Source organism: Nannobrachium achirus (assembly GCF_963921795.1).
Source record: "Nannobrachium achirus genome assembly, chromosome: 19".
Lineage (NCBI taxonomy): Eukaryota > Metazoa > Chordata > Actinopteri > Myctophiformes > Myctophidae > Nannobrachium > Nannobrachium achirus.
This window is the reverse complement of record NC_137826.1, coordinates 4453616-4474182: the sequence shown is the minus strand read 5'-3', so window position 1 is coordinate 4474182 and position 20567 is coordinate 4453616. Positions and strand designations below refer to the sequence as shown.

General features: G+C 41.1%; 1 protein-coding gene across 1 annotated transcript in view; it reads right to left on the bottom strand.

The window, feature by feature from the left end:
- LOC308304151 (glycerophosphodiester phosphodiesterase domain-containing protein 5-like) overlaps nt 1-20567 on the bottom strand; it is a gene marked incomplete at both ends in the record, with an annotated part of 39008 nt that overhangs the window by 7369 nt on the left and 11072 nt on the right. Inside the window, 7 exons of the mRNA XM_080748710.1 lie at nt 1892-2116; nt 3397-3547; nt 5544-5626; nt 6623-6768; nt 7368-7461; nt 11580-11678; nt 15879-15938. Coding sequence (XP_080604836.1) covers nt 1892-2116; nt 3397-3547; nt 5544-5626; nt 6623-6768; nt 7368-7461; nt 11580-11678; nt 15879-15938 — 858 coding nt within the window. The remainder of the gene's footprint in view (nt 1-1891; nt 2117-3396; nt 3548-5543; nt 5627-6622; nt 6769-7367; nt 7462-11579; nt 11679-15878; nt 15939-20567) is intronic.

The window sequence follows — 20567 nt, the reverse complement described above, 5'->3', positions numbered from 1 at the left end:
AATGGTTTCCTGTGGAAATAAGCTTAGTCTTTTCTAGGATCTCCTTTTAGTAGACCTTGTACCAGTGAACTGTACCGTCATGAAACTGTACCTTTTCCTATGCAAACTTCTAATACAGTCTTCAATCAATCAATCAATCAATCAATCAATCAATCAATCAATCAATCAAACCATGAATACAAAGAAATTACTGAAAAATTTGACAACGTTATACTTTAAAAAAGAACATTGATAGTGGAAATAGCCTATCTACAAGCTCACAACGCGTCACAATGCGATGCGTTGTGAGCTTGTAGATTTGCTATTTCCACTATTTCTTTTTTTTATCTGTGAATATATACACATTTTTTTACATGTAAACGATTATGACGATTATGACAGAATAATTGCGATTATGTCAAATATTTTTTTATTTACATAGTCAACTGATCTGTGGCTACAGCATACAGTACCTGTTTCACACCTAATTCCCAAAATCAACAATAATTTACACAATGGAAACTAGTTCCCGGGACTTTTTTTGTGTTAGCCTTTTAGCTCAAATGTCTGACTGTACCACGTGCTGTTTACATTTCTGTCAAATAAAGTATTCAATCAATCAATAAGCCTGTCTGTTTTCCCTACAGATGAAATCAATGTGTTGACTATGGTTCAGGATGGTAGAGTGACACAGTGGCATTATTATATAATAACATATTACTATTACATAATAATATTGGAACATAGATTACATGATGTATATGAGGTACTCTGAGGTTATTGCTGATAACATTTGATTTAAACTGCAACACACGCACGCACGCTCACGCGCTGACACACATACACTCAGCACAGATAAAGGTTGACAGATAAATGCCTTTTGTGGCACAGGATGCACTGTAAAATCTTCGGTGTTCATTTGAGTCAGAGAGAGTCCAAATGGAATGAAATGGACCCATAAGGGTCCACTCAGAGTTAGATGTATCACCTATGACTTCACAGTGGGGCTTAGGGCCTTTGTCATAACTGAAACCTAGCTGCTTCAATGAGGTCAACTGCCAGATAATCCCAGTGGTGGAAAAATACTCAAATGTTTTACTCAAGCAAAAGTATCTATATTGCAATGTAGAAAAACTCAGTTACAAGTAAAAATTCAACTGGAAACTGGAAATACTCAAGTAAAGTACAAATACCTCAGAATTGTACTTAAAGGGGAAGACCACCCATTTTCAATATTGAAATATGTCATTAATATACCTTAGAGGAGTTGTGTGGAAATAGAAAAAAAGTTCCCCCCTTCTGTGTTGCCTAGAACTGGAGGATTGATTTGGGGGGTTGTATTGTAAAGTACAATGTGTGATGTCATCAAGTTGAACTTTACCATACAAACCCCAAAATCAATCCTCCAGTTCTAGGCAACACAGAAGGGGGGGGAACTTCTTTTCTATTTCCACACAACTCCTCTAAGGTATATTAATGACACAGTTCATTATTGAAAATGGGTGGTCTTCCCCTTTAAGTACAGTACTTAAAGGGAAGAACCACCCATGTTCAACATTAAACTATGTCATTAATATACCTTTGGGTTGTTATGTGGAAATAAGAAAAAAGTTCCCCTGCCCTTCTGTGTTGCCTAGAACAGGAGGATTGATTTGGGGGTTTGGCTTGCAAAGTACACCGTAATATAAACGATGAATGTACGTTGTCGGGTGGAAACCTTGTATGTCCAAAACCTAAATTATTTTGTTATTTTAAAAACAAATGAAAATTGTGAAAATAGATGATCTAAACAAGCACACAATATATCTAATCGCGGGCCATGGTGTGCTTGTAGATCTACTATTGTCTACTTTTGTATGAACTTGGAGATACGAGGTTTCAGCCTGACAGTGACAGCGTGCCTCGCTCTCACCTGGTTGGAGCGGATGGAGGACTCGTTGCGGATCACCTCCAGCGTGCGCTGGATCCACGAGTCCCGGTACGGGTGACCTCTGGGCGGGCGGTAGAGGTCAAAGATCACCAGCTTGTCCCTGTGCGCGGCCAGCTCCAGGAAGGCCCGCAGGCTGCACACGGACTGGTTGCTCGCCCGCGCTCTCTCCCTGGCGCTCATCGACCCGGCCGTACCGAACGGGTCGTGCTGGAGGGAAACCGTCAATATGTCATTAATGAGCTGACGCACAGCGGTGGGAAAAGTACTTAAGTAAAAGTATCAGTGCTGCGTTATAGAAAATTCAAATAGCCTTGGGTATAAAATAGGGCTAAAGTCGGTTATGTATGTTTTATAATATTATAACTAGTAACTAAAGTTTTTCAAATAGATTTAGTGGAGTAAAAGTACAATATTTGTATCCAAGATGTAGTGGAGTAGAAGTGAAAGTATTGGAAATTGGAAATACTCAAGTAAAGTACAAATACCTCGAAATTTAACGTACTTAAGTAAATGTACTTAGTTACTTTACAGTTTACACCACTGCTGATGCAGCATGCCTGTCTAGGCCAGGGTTTCCCAAACAGTGGCTTGGGACACAGGACCCATTTTTGGGTCGCAGACCCATATTTACGGGTCGCGAGTAAATGCCCTCCCCTTTTTTTAATTTCCTACATGAAATAAACGTATACTATTTCAAAAGATTTGTCAAATATTTTAAAGGACGACTTCACCACTTTTCTTCATATAATTGGTCCTCACTCATTTTCACAATAAAATGGCAGAATTTTGTGTCTCTTCAGAAACCCGTCAACCAGTGACATCATCGATAGACAGACATTTCTTTTTAAACAAGATTTAAAAAATACATATTTCGATTTTTATTATCGCGAGAACAATGGCTTCCATATAGCATTGTAACAGGAATAGAAAGCCAAATCGTAATGTGCTTGTCGCTTGGAACCTCGACAGAGGTGATATCAAAAAAAGTACTAGCTAACAGGTACGTTTGCTCAATGAAAAAGTGGAGCTGGGTCAAGTTGAGCCGGTATTCTATGACAGTGGTTCTCAACCTGTGGGCCAGGACCCCCTGGGGGGTCCCCAAATTATTTTGGGGGGTCCCCAGATGATTAGCTTAATGTGCAACATTGCTATCTCACTCAACAGTAGTAAACAAACAGCATCTGCACATTTCTAAGTGACAATTTAAGGACTTTTTAATACCTCTAAAATAGCAAATTAAACATTTGCCAAATTGTCAAATATTAGAGGCAGACATTTTGAAAATAGCCGATCTACATGCTCAAGGCGTTGTGAGCATGTAGATCGGCTATTTTCATAATAGAACCGTGTTATACAAAATGTTATGCCTCCACTCTTAGTGCTTGTCAGGGTGGGTTAAAATATGATTCTTTTGGGGGTCGCGGCCTGAAAAGGTTGAGAACCACTGATCTATGAAAGCTATAAGGAGCACAGGGCAGGCGACCTACAGAGAGGAACCAGGCCCCAGCGTTGAGTCTCTCCAGCTGGCCCCAGGTGAACCATGCTGCTGGGGTGTGCGTTTGGTTTGGGAACACCTCCTTGATGTTGGTGGTCCGCCGCAGGGTCCGGTCGTGCATCAGGAACGGCACCCCGTCGTAGCTACGGCAAACACACCACAAGAAACATTTGAAAATAGGGGACCAAGTAAATATATTTAAAGCGCTTGAACCCTACATTATATACTTCCTTACTTCATTGACCGCGGTCCCCCAGGGGTCTGTACTTGGTTCCCTCCTTTTTTCTCAACACCAAATATTTGTGTTGAAATAAATAAGACATCTGGAATGTGACGCGTTGTGAGCTTATAGATGTGCTATTTTCGACTAATGTTTCAATTAACGTTGGAATGCTAGGTAAAATGCATCTCTTGGAAGCTTGGAGTAAGATTTGAAGTATTTCCGTGTGCTCCAGCTCTCCTATAGAACATTTGTATTGTGTATCATTTGCATGTCACAGACCCCCAAATTGATATGTCACAGGCGATGGACCCCTATTTGAACAGATTATATGCCAGGGGCATAATCTTTGTTCTTAGATAATATTTTGACCAGAATTCTATAACTTTCTCACTGTTGGAGGGGATATAGAAACCTATGATCTGAATCTTATACATTATGTCATTGGACTGACTTCTAGCTGCTGAAATATTGAAAATAAACTGTTCCTCCTTTAGCTGGGGACCCCCGGGAACCTCCAAGGACCTCTAGGGGTCCCCGGGCCCCACTTTGAGAAACATTAAAACATTGACTATGGCAATGACCATTTTTCAAAACACAAATTGGTCTGATTAAGTTTTAAAGAAGATGGATTCCTTTCATTTTAACACAACATGAAACTAGCTTGAGATACCGCAGGTGAATCCAACACAATAAATGACGTTGCGCCACTGTTCTTTTGAGCGGTGGTCACACCGTCTCCATAGCGTGGCCGTGTGTGTATCCGTCCGTGTGTGTGTGTCTGTCTGTCTGTCTGTCTGTAGCCTGAAGTACCTTTTTTGACCACACATGTTAAGGGAGGGGCGCTGTTGTTCAGGCCACTGAGGCCAGGCACACTCACACACATTCACATTCACACTCACATTCACGCCCGCACACACACACACACACACACACACACACACACACACACACACACACAGCCTCCACCGCTCAGTTCACACGAGTGTGATTTTTTTTGTCAGAGTGACCAGTGACGTCCACATTGTGTTAATGCGTTTTAACACGCAGATTGGCCAGAGAATTAGAAGAAAAAAATCCACTGGAATAAAATGAATAGAATTCAAACATGTTGATGGCAAACACCGAGGTGTTGTGTGTGTGCTTGTTGATAGCCACTGTGTGCTTTTAGATCGGCTATTTTCATTAACTTAAAACATTCTTTTAAATGATAAATACATCATACAAAACGAACGGTTTTGGACATACAAGGTTTACACCCGACAACGACGTTATACAGGTACATTTGATGATATTTTAACCACTTAAACCACAGCATCCACATTCTGGGAAAACCTTAGCAGAAAATAGGTGATCAGACAAGCTCAGCTTTTCAGTCACTGAGGGACTCTGCTCAATGACGCATGGGGTTTAAGTCAGTGGCGTCGGTTTACCAGTCATGTTGCCATACCTTAGCAACAGGAATGATACATTTATAAGTTCCATTTTTTTCCACAAAAATGTCTATGGTTTCTTGGGCTGGATATGGCAGTCTGGAGCAGTTGTTCAAGTGCGGCTAAACATGGCATAATATAGTAAACGTGCCACAATTAACAATGATGATTTGCACCTGTGCAGCTGACCTGCGGAACCTGGGAATATAGGCTACTATTCTGTCAAGATGGGGAGAATAAAAGTGTGGAGAATATAATTATAATACCTTGTTAAATTTTGCATTTGTAGTTATTTTTAATGTAATTTAACAACATAACCAGCACAGATAGACAAAGAGACATTCATGGATTTATATTTTAAAGTAACTTGTGTTCTCCCCCCTGGACCCAGGCTATGGCAGCTGCATACCCCTGCCATACCCAATTGACGCCCCTGGTTTAAGTGATTGATGACCGCGGAGAACATGTAAACATAAAGCTACTGACCTGATGGTGACATCCGTCTCCAGGCCTTCACAGCCTGCCTCCACGGCCTTCTCAAACGACATGAGGGTGTTCTCTGGAGCCAGCTGGAAAAGCATGAACATAACTCTTTAAATATATTCATATTTTTTAAGCAATTTTCTTGTTTTAACTCAAATCTTTGCTTCTGGGGTGTCCCTGGAACAAAACATTTGCAGATGGGGCTCCGTGGTCAAATTCATATAATTTTGGGGGTCTTTGACATGAAAAAGGTTTAGAGCACCAATGATATACTGTAGCAACATGCGTTTTTCAGAAAACTGTTTAGAATTAGAAGACATTTATACTGTAGAATCGGCCTCAACTCTTAATGGGTAATAAGCACAGGAAATAAAAAGGCATTCAATCAACAAACAAGTTCCAAATAGTTGATGTCGGGCAGAAACCTTGTTTCAAATTTGTATGTTTTTTCGTAAAGAAAAGCCCTGGATCATACAAGACTGTCCCACAAAACTAGGCTCACGGGTGCTTGTAGATCGGCTATTTTCACTATCTTAAAGAGGTGGTGCCATAGTTTTGTACTTTTTCTGTTTTTCATGTGTCTAGGAGGTTGAAAGTACATCATTGGACCCCCTGGTGTGGTTTTTATGAGCAATTATGTATTCTCTTGGTATTTGTTTGTTTTCTCTTGGAGGCTGCCACCTTGTGGTCAAAAGTGTCAGTTAAAAAACACAGATACTTTTACATCACAGAATCAACTCTTCCCCTAATTACCATTCACCCAACACTGTGGGGTGTGGCTAACTTCAGCTGGGTCACCACCCACCATGACATCCATGCATACTTAATGAACTGGGGGTAAAAACCCAATTTTAATCTTTCTGTATACTTTTTTGGAAAAAATCTTCCTCCTATATAATCACAACACCTGATAATCATGTTTTAGAGGGGGGAAAAAATCATGGCACCACCTCTTTAAATAGTTAATTTTGTAATGATAAATACAAAACGAACGGTGTTGGACATACAAGGTTCCCACCCGACAACGACAAAATGAAACATCTGAATGAATCACCGACGCCTCCTTCCTCCTTCCTCCTCACCATGGGTGCTCCTCTGTGCCCGATGAGGGCCGGCGCGGAGCCCAGGGTGCCCTTGTTCTTGATGCAGGGGGAGTACATGCCCAGGGGCACCATGTAGAGAGCACACAGGACCACCAGGTACACCCCTAGGATCAGCCCCCGCCTAACTGGTACACACGCACGCACACACACACACACACACACACACACACACACACACACACACACACAAATCAGAGAGTCCTATTGATTATTCTGACAGTGTCAAACACTGACACAGTTCACTTCACTAGTATGTTATGACCCAAACGTGCAAAAATAAATAATGAAATAACCACATAAGCCGATAAATAGCGGATCTAGAAATTCACAACGTGTAGCGATTTGACGCGTTGTGAGCTTGTAGATCTGTTGTTTTCATTATTTCATGTGTTTTTTTTTTCCTTTTTTATGGAACTTTTTCTTTTTACATTTTTGAAAATCTTTTGAGATAATGAAAATAATGAAAAATAATGAAAAATTTGATAACAATAAATTTACCCCCATTCATTCCGGATGGTGACCCGTTTCGAAACGGGTCACCACCCGGAATCAATGGGGGTAAATTTACTCGAATCAAATTTTTGTCTTAGGAATGTGACAAAAACCCAAAAATATTATTGAACTCTACTCTCCATGGCATGACTAATCAATAGAAAAAAAGTCATTTTGGGGGTGAACTACTCCTTTAAGGTTCTACCAAACTTTGTCCGTTTGTAGCCCTCACCTCTGCTGTTCATGCGAAAGAAATGCAACGCCACCGGCCATGTCACAAGCAGCATCAACAGAACTCCCCCCACATGTAGATATGGTGCCGTTATCTATGCAGAACACAAAGACATATACCCACCGGTTAGAAGGGGTGAGCGCCATAGGTCAGTGGTGGAGGTATTGAGGTATGACATTTTTTTATCGCACAGCCCCAGAAAGTAACTAAATAAGTGTTAAATTGAGCAGTAATTAAATTCTTGCCTATCATTTTATAATGGGTGATTTACTTTTCGTGCAAGTGGGAATGACCTTTGGGCAAGTAGAACATGACCTTGTACTTGACCGACGGGCAAGTGCCTCTGAGACCTTAGTGTCAACCTCTGATAAGAGTAAAGGTTATAAAAAAACAACAAAATAAGAGTTATGGCAACAGGGGCGTCAATTGGGTATGGCAGGGGTATGCAGCTGCCATACCCTGGGTCCAGGGGGGAAAATAAAAGTTACTTTCAAATATAAATCCATGAATGTCTCTTTGTCATATCTGTTCTGGTTATTATGTTGTTAAATTACAGTAAAATAAATACAAATGCAAAATTTTACAAAATGGTCACTTTAACAAGGTATTATAATGATATTCTCCACACTTGTATTCTCCCTATCTTGACAAAATGTTACAGGTGCAATTCATTATTGTTAATTGTGGCACGTTTACTATAGCGTATATGCCAAGTTTAGCTGCACTTGAACAACCGTTCCGGCTGCCATATCCAGCCCAAGAAACCGTAGAAACGGGGGAAAAAATGTAATGTACCTCTTAAAATAAATGTATGCCTGTTGCTAAGGTATGGCAACATGACTGGTGTCTTGCACGCGCGTGCGATTTACAATATTATCGTAATAATCAAAATAACCCCAACATCCATTATCCTGGGGCGGAACATTTGCCAAAAAATAGCCGATCTACAAGCTCACAACGCTATTGTGATGTATTTCCTGCTTATAGTAAGTCGAGTGAAAAAAAGACTGTATCAAGTACGTATTGTCGTATATTGTGGGGGCTGAGGGGCTCTGCCCACGGAAACAAATGTAAAGGTCCAGTCATTTGTCTTCATCAATAGTTGGTTTTATTGCAGAGACGGGGAGTACCGTAGGTAGTAGTAGGTTAGACAGATGTAGCTTCCATGGTAAACCCTCCAGCATAGAGCTGTTCAACAGAGGGTGGGAGCTGACACTCCACAGAACTGGCTCCAGACAGAACTGGCTACACCAGACCAAAGTGCGAAGATCTGGGCTAGCTTTTATGCCCAGTGCATGCATGCCATCTTCTAAGTTTGTGCATGTGATGTGTGCGTTAGTCTGTCTTAAACATGTCATGTACTGCAGCCCAACTTAAACATAGCCTACATAGGAGGAGGGAGCTGTACCAGGATGTGTGTGTGTGTGTGTGTGTGTGTGTGTGTGTGTGTGTGTGTGTGTGTGTGTGTGTGTGTGTGTGTGTGTGTGTGTGTGTGTGTGTGTGTGTGTTGAAATCCTGTTGTTGCCCATTAATTGAGGCCCAGGCGACACTGTCACATTGTAGTGTTCTAGTGGAATGTGCTCCCTCCCTGGCAATGTACAGACTGTTCTAGTGTGTACTGTGTACACATGTATTATCATAATAATAATGTATAACAATTTACTTAAATGGTTCCAGATATGCAGCTCGGCAAATGAAAGGTGAATTGATCCCAGTGCATGATGGAGGACGATTTCACGGTAAATTAACTCTCCACGATACGATTATCGTGAGAATTTTTTATCACGGTAGACGATATTATCACGCTTATCGTTTTTACTGATTAGGTGCGTGGTCTACCTATGTTATTATTATTTTTTCTAGACTGATATTCCTATGCATTTCTTGTATTGTTGTTGATGTACTGACATATTACCTTGCTTATCATATTGATGTATTACCGGCTTAGTGTAAATCGCTTTGGATGAACCCATTTAGTCCTGAACACATTATGACGCAATATTTTATGCTTTAAATATAAAAAAAATCACACCCGTGTGAAGTGGAGCTGTGTGTGTGTGTGTGTGTGTGTGTGTGTGTGTGTGTGTGTGTGTGTGTGTGTGGATCATGTGTACCGATTTTTGTGACATTTGAAGAAAATATGTAGGAAAAGGAGCAAAAAGTGTGTTTTGGAGAAAATTCAAGATGGCGGAAAATCTATCATGGCGCAAATGGGCGTGGCCTATATGGGGAGATGCGTCATGACCCAAGGAATCCAGGGAAAAAATATTTTTAATTTTCCGACCTACGGTTCAAGAGTTACAGGCCAAAACGTAAAGTGGGGTGTTATGGCGCCACCATGCGGCCAAATGACACAATTATTTTTTATTTAATCCTTGAAATCATTATGAACCTCCTCTCCAAGTCTTGAAACTCTAGCCCCTATGGTTTGCGAGAGACAAATAATTGAATGTGAGTTTTTGCGATTCCCATTATAAGTCAATGGGGAAAATTAATTCACTAATAAATTAATATCAATTAAACTATTGAACCTTTCTCTTAGCAAGTTACTAGCCCACGATTCCCGAGTAAGCCGGTCGATTTGACATATGGCGCGAGTGTGTGGTGGCAAAACTGTGGGACTAGTAGCGTGCCGAAGTTTAGGAAGTTCAGGCTACATACTAGAGGTCTTCACGGGTCCAATTTGAACTACCCGAACCCAAAAGGACCCGGGGGAAACGGACCCGGACCCATATGGCCCCGTCTATCATTTGGAATTTGAGAACCGTTACCCGATCAGCCCCGAGACGTGATGGATCCGATCCGAACGGCCCCGCCTGTTATTAGAAAAATTGGATCCGATACCCGAGCAGAACGAGAGATCCGAGACCCGAACCTGTCGCCCCGAAATGAAAGAATGCCAACGTTATTATATTAAGAGTTGTATCAGACATATTTCTTACCTAACGTCGCCACGGTGCTGCTGTTGCTGTCAGCGGCGCTGTGCCTCTCGCCAAAAGATGATCTTTTCCCAGACCAGTAAGTCAATGCGGACAGTTTGTAAATACAAATAAATCCATGTTTTTATTCCTTCTTATTTGGCTAGCCAATGCTAATGCTATCGTTTTCTGTCGCATGTGTTGTTCATTATATCTTTCTGCTTTGAGTGTCCATTTTGCTCTGCAGAGCATGACAACACGCAATGACAACTCCATTGTAAACCGTTAACCAAAACGTTACGTTAATATCTTTGATAATAATAACAATCCAACTGATACAGTGAGTGTTGTTGTGACTGAGTGAGTTCTACTTCTCAGTTCTCACAACCAATGCAACAGATTACATGCTGCATCTTTAGTGCCATCGTGTGGCGTTATCTATTTGGTGCAGTTGTTGCGTTCACTTTCACTTCAATCTCGTTCTGTCTCGGCTCCACTCGGGTAACAGGAGATACCCGGGGAACCGGGGCAGACGGCCCCGGCCCCGGCCCGCCCCGCGGTAAAAGCTAGAAAACGGCCCCGTTACCCGGCTCGGTTCGGTTCGGATCGCGGGTAATTTCGGATCTCGGGCAGGTCCGAAGACCTCTACTACATACACACAGACACACACACACACAGACAGACAGACAGACAGACCCACACAGCCACGTATAGGGAGCCTGTGCTTCACACAGCTCCAAAAATAGCAGATATACAAGCTCGCAAGATCTGCTATTTTTGAAAAATTGTGAAAATTAGAATTTTGACCCGATTCTATAAGTGTCTTTTGAATCCTTCAAAGATTTTTGGAAAAAACCCATGTTTCTATGTCAGCAATCTGGCCAGCCATCTTCAAAGAAAAGGTCCTTTTCACTTAACTGGAGCTCAGTTAGTCTGTTCTTGAGAGACAACTATGTCAGTGGTGCTCAAACCTTTTCATTTAAGGACCCCCAAAATGATATTTATTTGGCCACGGACCCCCATTTCAAAATATCTAGTTCCAGGGACCACCCAGAAGCAAAATTTGAGTTACAAACGTTCGCTTTGAAAATACATATATTCAAAGATTTGCACACATTTTCACGATATTTTCAAAAATAGCAGATCTACAAGCTCGCAGCGCGGCACTCGGTGCCGCGCTGTGAGCTTGTATATCTGCTATTTTTCACTGGTTAAAGCATTCAATAATTCTAGGCCTAAATGGGATAAAAGCTAAATGCCTAAACTGTAATCTGTGTAAACTGGAGTCAGTCACCTGAAAGGAGAGCAGCAGCGTTGTCCACTCTTTGCTCCAGAGGTCGGACAGCACAGCGGTGGCTACGATGGAGAAAGTCAAAGACACCAGTATACCCATCTGACAACAGAACAGTTATAGTGAGGTTAACACCAGTATACCCATCTGACAACAGAACAGTTATAGTGAGGTTAACACCAGTATACCCATCTGACAACAGAACAGTTATAGTGAGGTTAACACCAGTATACCCATCTGACAACAGAACAGTTATAGTGAGGTTAACACCAGTATACCCATCTGACAACAGAACAGTTATAGTGAGGTTAACACCAGTATACCCATCTGACAACAGAACAGTTATAGTGAGGTTAACACCAGTATACCCATCTGACAACAGAACAGTTATAGTGAGGTTAACACCAGTATACCCATCTGACAACAGAACAGTTATAGTGAGGTTAACACCAGTATACCCATCTGACAACAGAACAGTTATAGTGAGGTTAACACCAGTATACCCATCTGACAACAGAACAGTTATAGTGAGGTTAACACCAGTATACCCATCTGACAACAGAACGGTTATAGTGAGGTTAACACCAGTATACCCATCTGACAACAGAACGGTTATAGTGAGGTTAACACCAGTATACCCATCTGACAACAGAACAGTTATAGTGAGGTTAACACCAGTATACCCATCTGACAACAGAACAGTTATAGTGAGGTTAACACCAGTATACCCATCTGACAACAGAACAGTTATAGTGAGGTTAACACCAGTATACCCATCTGACAACAGAACAGTTATAGTGAGGTTAACACCAGTATACCCATCTGACAACAGAACAGTTATAGTGAGGTTAACACCAGTATACCCATCTGACAACAGAACAGTTATAGTGAGGTTAACACCAGTATACCCATCTGACAACAGAACGGTTATAGTGAGGTTAACACCAGTATACCCATCTGACAACAGAACGGTTATAGTGAGGTTAACACCAGTATACCCATCTGACAACAGAACGGTTATAGTGAGGTTAACACCAGTATACCCATCTGACAACAGAACAGTTATAGTGAGGTTAACACCAGTATACCCATCTGACAACAGAACAGTTATAGTGAGGTTAACACCAGTATACCCATCTGACAACAGAACAGTTATAGTGAGGTTAACACCAGTATACCCATCTGACAACAGAACAGTTATAGTGAGGTTAACACCAGTATACCCATCTGACAACAGAACAGTTATAGTGAGGTTAACACCAGTATACCCATCTGACAACAGAACAGTTATAGTGAGGTTAACACCAGTATACCCATCTGACAACAGAACAGTTATAGTGAGGTTAACACCAGTATACCCATCTGACAACAGAACAGTTATAGTGAGGTTAACACCAGTATACCCATCTGACAACAGAACAGTTATAGTGAGGTTAACACCAGTATACCCATCTGACAACAGAACAGTTATAGTGAGGTTAACACCAGTATACCCATCTGACAACAGAACAGTTATAGTGAGGTTAACACCAGTATACCCATCTGACAACAGAACAGTTATAGTGAGGTTAACACCAGTATACCCATCTGACAACAGAACAGTTATAGTGAGGTTAACACCAGTATACCCATCTGACAACAGAACAGTTATAGTGAGGTTAACACCAGTACACCCATCTGACAACAGAACAGTTATAGTGAGGTTAACACCAGTATACGCATCTGACAACAGAACAGTAATAGTGAGGTTAACACCAGTATACCCATCTGACAGACAACAGAACAGTTATAGTGAGGTTAACACCAGTATACCCATCTGACAACAGAACAGTTATAGTGAGGTTAACACCAGTATACCCATCTGACAGACAACAGAACAGTTATAGTGAGGTTAACACCAGTATACCCATCTGACAACAGAACAGTTATAGTGAGGTTAACACCAGTATACCCATCTGACAACAGAACAGTTATAGTGAGGTTAACACCAGTATACCCATCTGACAACAGAACAGTAATAGTGAGGTTAACACCAGTATACCCATCTGACAGACAACAGAACAGTTATAGTGAGGTTAACACCAGTATACCCATCTGACAACAGAACAGTTATAGTGAGGTTAACACCAGTATACCCATCTGACAGACAACAGAACAGTTATAGTGAGGTTAACACCAGTATACCCATCTGACAACAGAACAGTTATAGTGAGGTTAACACCAGTATACCCATCTGACAACAGAACAGTTATAGTGAGGTTAACACCAGTATACCCATCTGACAGACAACAGAACAGTTATAGTGAGGTTAACACCAGTATACCCATCTGACAGACAACAGAACAGTTATAGTGAGGTTAACACCAGTATACCCATCTGACAACAGAACAGTTATAGTGAGGTTAACACCAGTATACCCATCTGACAACAGAACAGTTATAGTGAGGTTAACACCAGTATACCCATCTGACAACAGAACAGTTATAGTGAGGTTAACACCAGTATACCCATCTGACAACAGAACAGTTATAGTGAGGTTAACACCAGTATACCCATCTGACAACAGAACAGTTATAGTGAGGTTAACACCAGTATACCCATCTGACAACAGAACAGTTATAGTGAGGTTAACACCAGTATACCCATCTGACAACAGAACAGTTACAGTGAGGTTAACACCAGTATACCCATCTGACAACAGAACAGTTATAGTGAGGTTAACACCAGTATACCCATCTGACAACAGAACAGTTATAGTGAGGTTAACACCAGTATACCCATCTGACAACAGAACAGTTATAGTGAGGTTAACACCAGTATACCCATCTGACAACAGAACAGTTATAGTGAGGTTAACACCAGTATACCCATCTGACAACAGAACAGTTATAGTGAGGTTAACACCAGTATACCCATCTGACAACAGAACAGTTATAGTGAGGTTAACACCAGTATACCCATCTGACAACAGAACAGTTATAGTGAGGTTAACCATTTAGACCTGAACGCAACTCTGTGTCACTTTAGATTTGAGGGTTAAAACATTATTTGATGCTTTAACTATTAAAAAATAGCAGATATACAAGCTCACAGCACGGCACCGAGTGCCGCGCTGCAAGCTTGTAGATCTGCTATTTTTGAAAAATCGTAAACATTTGGGCACGTCATAATTTTTGACCCGATTCTATAAATGTCTCTTAAATCCTTCTCCTAAATCTCAAACTTTTTCAAAAATGACATGTATTTGGCCACGGACCTCCATCTCAAAACATGTTGTTCCAGGGACCACACAGAAGCAAATACTTTAGTTACAAATGTTCGCTTTTAAAAGATATATTCAAAGACTTATATATTCAAAAAAATAGCAGATCTACAAGCTTGCAGGGTGGCACTCTGTGCCGTGCTGTGAGCTTGTATATCTGCTATTTTTCAATAATTAAAGCATTCAATAATTCTAGGCCTAAAGTGCTCCGAATTGGTGCTGTGAACAGTATATGAGGGATTTGTTTAGGAGTCTCAGAAGTAATGTTGGAGAACCCAGACGTATCAGTGATGTCAGTCATCTCCAAAATTGTGCAATGTTTAGTCATGTGGGTAAATCAGACAGAAATCGGACGGACGGACGGACGGACGGACGGACGGACGGACGGACGGACGGACGGACGGACGGACAGACAGACAGACAGACAGACAGACAGACAGACAGACAGACATTTGGTAAATTAATAGTTGTAGTTAGATATAATTGTGATGTCACGTGAAGCATTGAACTGTGGGCATAAAAGGTTTAGGACTGACAAATTAAAGGAGTAGTTCACCCCCAAAATGACTTTTTTTTCCTATTGATTAGTCACGCCATGGAGACTAGAGTTCAATAATATTTTTATTTTTTTGTCGCATTCCTAAGACAAAAATGTGATAATAAATTTACCCCCATTCGTCCCGGATGGGGACCCGTTTCGAAACGGGTCCCCATCCGGAATCAATGGGGGTAAATTTACTCGAATAACATTTTTGTCTTAGGAATGTGACAAAAAACAAAAAATATTAACTCTACTCTCCATTGCGTGACTAATCAATAGAAAAAAAGTCATTTTGGGGGTGAACTACTCCTTTAAGTGATTAAAACCAGGAAAAGACAACACTGATTCCTTATAACGAATCCCGGACAATATCTAATCTCAAATCTCATTATTATGGGTAATAATAATAATAATAATAATAATACTGATATATTTATTGCCCAAGCGTAATTTTTTTTTAACATGACAGTGGTTTGTATGCAAGACAAATGGGTGTTACCTTGTGACTCCAGTGTAAATAGAGCTTCTGACCCTCTGACAGCAAACACACAGCAAGCAGCTGCATAGAACACACACACACACACACACACACACACACACACACACACACACACACACACACACACACACACACACACACACACACACACACACACACACACCGTTTAAAGTTACATCCACAAACTAAACCCATCCTTAAACATCACATTAAATTCAGCTTGCGAGTGTTTAAATAGCACCCACACATATTTAAACAATACACAATTTCGACAAATAGGTTGGGTGTTGAGGTAAAAAAGAGCAGACCAAGTACGGAGTCAAAGGTCAGGTTTACAACATATCAATGATTTAAGTGTAACGGTTAAATGTCTGAAAATACACATTAATATGAATCCAACATAGATTGATGACAGTGCTGTCAAACAAGTCTGAGTCTATGAAATCGATGAAAATCTGCATCACACATTTATATATATATTTAGAGGGGGTCCCTGCTTCATGTTTCTCTCAGCTAAGGGGTCCTTGGCCTGAAAACATTGCAGACCCCTGGTCTAAAAAGGTCAAAACTCCAGCAACGCTGTAGTATATGGATCAACTTTTATTGTTAGAACAACTTTATGGCTGGAACAACACGTTTCAGCTTGTGTCCTTCATCTGGGTCATCATGTAAAACATTACAAACAAAGCTTCATACCTGCCCCATTTAACTGTTCTGTTCTTACTTTGACGTATATTTTTTCTTTTTTAGTACTTAGACAGGCACTATAAAAATATATTATAATTTTGACAGATCTCAACCTGTGATGTGCATGACATATGCAAGCCATGTTGTCCGAAAACCATACTTCATACCCGCCTCTAATAAATGCTGAGGAAGGATGTTTCCTTCTGCTGCTGTGCGTTGCTAAAAGTGTTACGCTACTGGCGAGTGCCTTCAACGTGAATTTCTATTGTTGTGCCTGTTCGGTAGGCACCAGGGCAGGAATCTCAGGGAGGCCATGAAGGCCATGGCCGTCGTTGCCCCTCAGTTTGGACTTGTGCCCCCCCAAAACATGGCATGACCTGAGGCCACAGTGGCCTTAATGCCCCAGCTGACTGTCCCACTTTCTCCTCTGTCTTGTCAATATGTAGACACCAGTGTCTCTTTCTCAGCTTTATTTTCGTCCATGCCTTACCCCTTATCCCTATAAACCTCTTTACCTTTTTTAATATTTTGGAAAACATCAAACATATAATTTTCCAAAAGTCTGTCTGTCTGTAACAGCGTTTCTCCTCAGTGGCTGGAGCAATTGATCTGAAATCGCATCACCATTAGCATATGAACACACCTGACATAACTGTGAAGCCCGTTTGTCACTTTCACAAATCGTATGCTGTATATTAGCATTTTCATGGTATCTGTCTGTCTGTCTGAGTGTCTGAAACAGCGTTTCTCCTCAGTGCCTGGAGCAATTGATCTGAAATCGCATCACCATTAGCATATGAACACACCTAACATAACTGTGAAGCCCGTTTGTCACTTTCACAAATCGTTTGCTGTATATTAGCATGTTTATGGTGTATCTACTATCTATTCTGCATCTAGCATGAGGCTTATCTATTCTGCATCTAGCATGAGGCAACATGTTTAACCATCTGTGTGTGTGTGTGTGTGTGTGTGTGTGTGTGTGTGTGTGTGTGTGTGTGTGTGTGTGTGGGGGGGGGGGGGGGTGACTGGCCCTGTTACAGATGTTGTCCAAAAATCATGCAGATCGGTATACACAGTATCTCTGTAGCCATTAAACGAAACGGGTATTTCTTACATTGATGCTCCTACATATTATCATGTAAGCACCAGTTAAAGTTACTTTCCATCCCTCATATAGTGTGTGCACACCCCATAACCCACACACTGCACATCATTTCAGAGCTCATATCTTTGAACGGGTAAGGGCTAGTTTTAAAATACTTCAAATAGCCGATCTACAGGCAGGGGTCATCAACATGTCTGTACACGGACAAACCTGTTCGTGCCAAGACTTGTCCATGTCCGTGGCACATTTAGAATTTTGTTTATCATGTCTACATAATCTATCCTAAATATTCATCATAATAATAATAATAAAGCATGTGTTTGAATTATTTTGGGGACTGGTAAAGTGTCGGGATGATTAATATGTCGTGTTGGCTACAATATTGCATCAGGTGAGGATGCAATGCAAGACAAGACAGGCAGCTAGAAGTAATGTTTGCTAATACTTTGTATACCCAACATATCGTCGTTGTCGGGTGAAAACCTTGTATGTCCAAAACCGTTCGTTTTGCATTTACCATTTTAAAAAATGATTTAAACTAGTGAAAACAGCCGATCTACAAGCACACAACGCCTCGCACCGCGAGGCGTTGTGTGCTTGTAGATCGGCTGTTTTCACTACTTTTGTGTGACGGCCTTGTACGATGAAGCAGGGCTTTAATTTGCAAAAGAACGTACACATTTGAAACTTGGAGATACAAGGTTTCCACCCGACAACGACGATATAATACTTGTTCACTATGTGAATTAACACAGGATTGACCCTGGCAGCATATCGATTTGACTGGAGTTACCTGTTTAAGCTACTACGATTTCAAACAAACAACTAATGAGACAAGAGATCAGTAGAATGATGAGTTTGGCAAAAAGTATTTTTTGAAGGGACTATGAAATGCAAAAACTATGCTGTTATAGTGAAGAAAGGGAACTTGGAAAGACTCTTTCTGACAAACCACAAATCATTTGACTACTAGGAAGTGAATTCTCAGCCTTATTTATTTGTGTAGCATGCATGGAACTGGATGGAGCTCTGTCAAGTACCGATGTTTCTGGTTGACATTGGCAAATTTCACTCAGGTTTTTTCATCTCACTCACATCACTGTCTGCTGACCTCACTCAGCAACAAAATAAAAATAAAATAGAGAAAAAAACAAAAAGAGAAGAAGAAGATATGTGTGACATGCATGATCTGGGCAGATTGCCCCAGGAAATGTGCCAATCTCAACCCAAAACAACGGTATGTGTCTCATCAGCAAGATGGTGAAGAAAGAGAACTTTCATTTGAAGAGACATTTCCAGAAGACAGAACTGAGAAAAAGAAATAAACTAAGGAACCGAAATTTCAACCATTTTGTCATATGATATACATATTTCTTTGTAAAATTATTGGACAGTTATTTTGTATGTCACAAGCTGACATGGTGATGACCCCTGTACATCGGCACGTTGTGAGCTTGTAGATCAGCTATTTGAAATATTCAAAAATGTTTTTCAAAATAGTTTAAAAAAGCAAAAAATAGTTTAGTAATATTGAACTAAACTGCTCTCTCTCTCTCTCTCTCTCTCTCTCTCTCTCTCTCTCTCTCTCTCGCTCTATATATATATATATATATATATATTTTTTTTTTTAGGCAGTAAGTTTAACCTGTTTAATTCAATTAAGTATTGCAATGGACCAAACCTTGTTTTATTTAACAGCCTTCCTGCCCTAGCATTTGGCCTTTCTTCCCTCAAAAAATGGACACCAAAGGCCAAGTGGCCTTGCCCCTAAAACGATGAAATTCTAGGCCTGGTAGGCACCCACAACCATACTACAGCTGTGGCTCAGAAGGTAGAGCAGGTTGGCCAATGAACCGTGGGGTAGCGCCCACGGATCATCCTGGCTCCTCCTGTCCAAGTGCCGAAGTGTCCTTGGGCAAGACACTGAACCCCACATTGCCTCCAATGAGTCGGTCGGTGCAAGCTTGCCACCGTTGGTGTGTGAATGTGGGAAGTGAGGACGCTGGCGTCAAATGTTCGCCGCTTTCGTTCGGAGGGGAGAGAGAGAATACAAGGTGTCCCTATACGCGGATGACCTTCTATTGTATATTTCAGACCCGCTGACATCCCTCCCGACAGTTATGTCCCTGCTGGATCAATTTGGCCGTGTCTCAGGCTATAAGATTAACCTAACTAAAAGTATACTATTTCCATCAAACGAGGCTGCATCCAACCTAGATTACACTCTTATCCCCCTCAAAGTAGAGAGAACTCAATTCACTTATCTAGGAGCAATAATTACACGTAAGTTCAAAGACCTTTTCCAGCAGAATTTCGTCTCTCTTGTAAGCCAAGTTAAAACATCATTACAGCAGTGGTCACCCCTTACAATGTCTCTGGCAGGTCGCATTAACTCAATCAAAATGAACATTCTCCCCAAATTTACATATCTCTTTCAATGTGTACCGGTGTTCATTCCAAAGTCTTTTTTTACATCTCTAGACTCAATTATCTCGTCACACATTTGGCAGAACAAGAAACCACGTGTGAGCAGGGCTTTACTTAAAAGGGCGAAGAGAGAAGGGGGCATGGGACTTCCTGACTTCCGTCATTACTATTGGGCTGCCAATATACGCTGTCTAACCTTTTGGAACCATTACTGCTTTTGCCGTGACCGTCCAGAGTGGACTAACTTAGAACTAGAGTCGTGTGGGGAACTATCGCTCCCAGCCCTTCTCGGTGCACCGTTGGGCCGGCCATTGCCTGAACTGATAGTTAATCCGGTTGTGCGTCACACACTGAGAATATGGACTCAGTTCAGGAGAACCTATAACTATGGAAATTTCTCCTTGTTAACCCCCGTAGCCTCCAACCACTTTTTTGTTCCGTCATTAAATGATATAACCTTTCGGAAT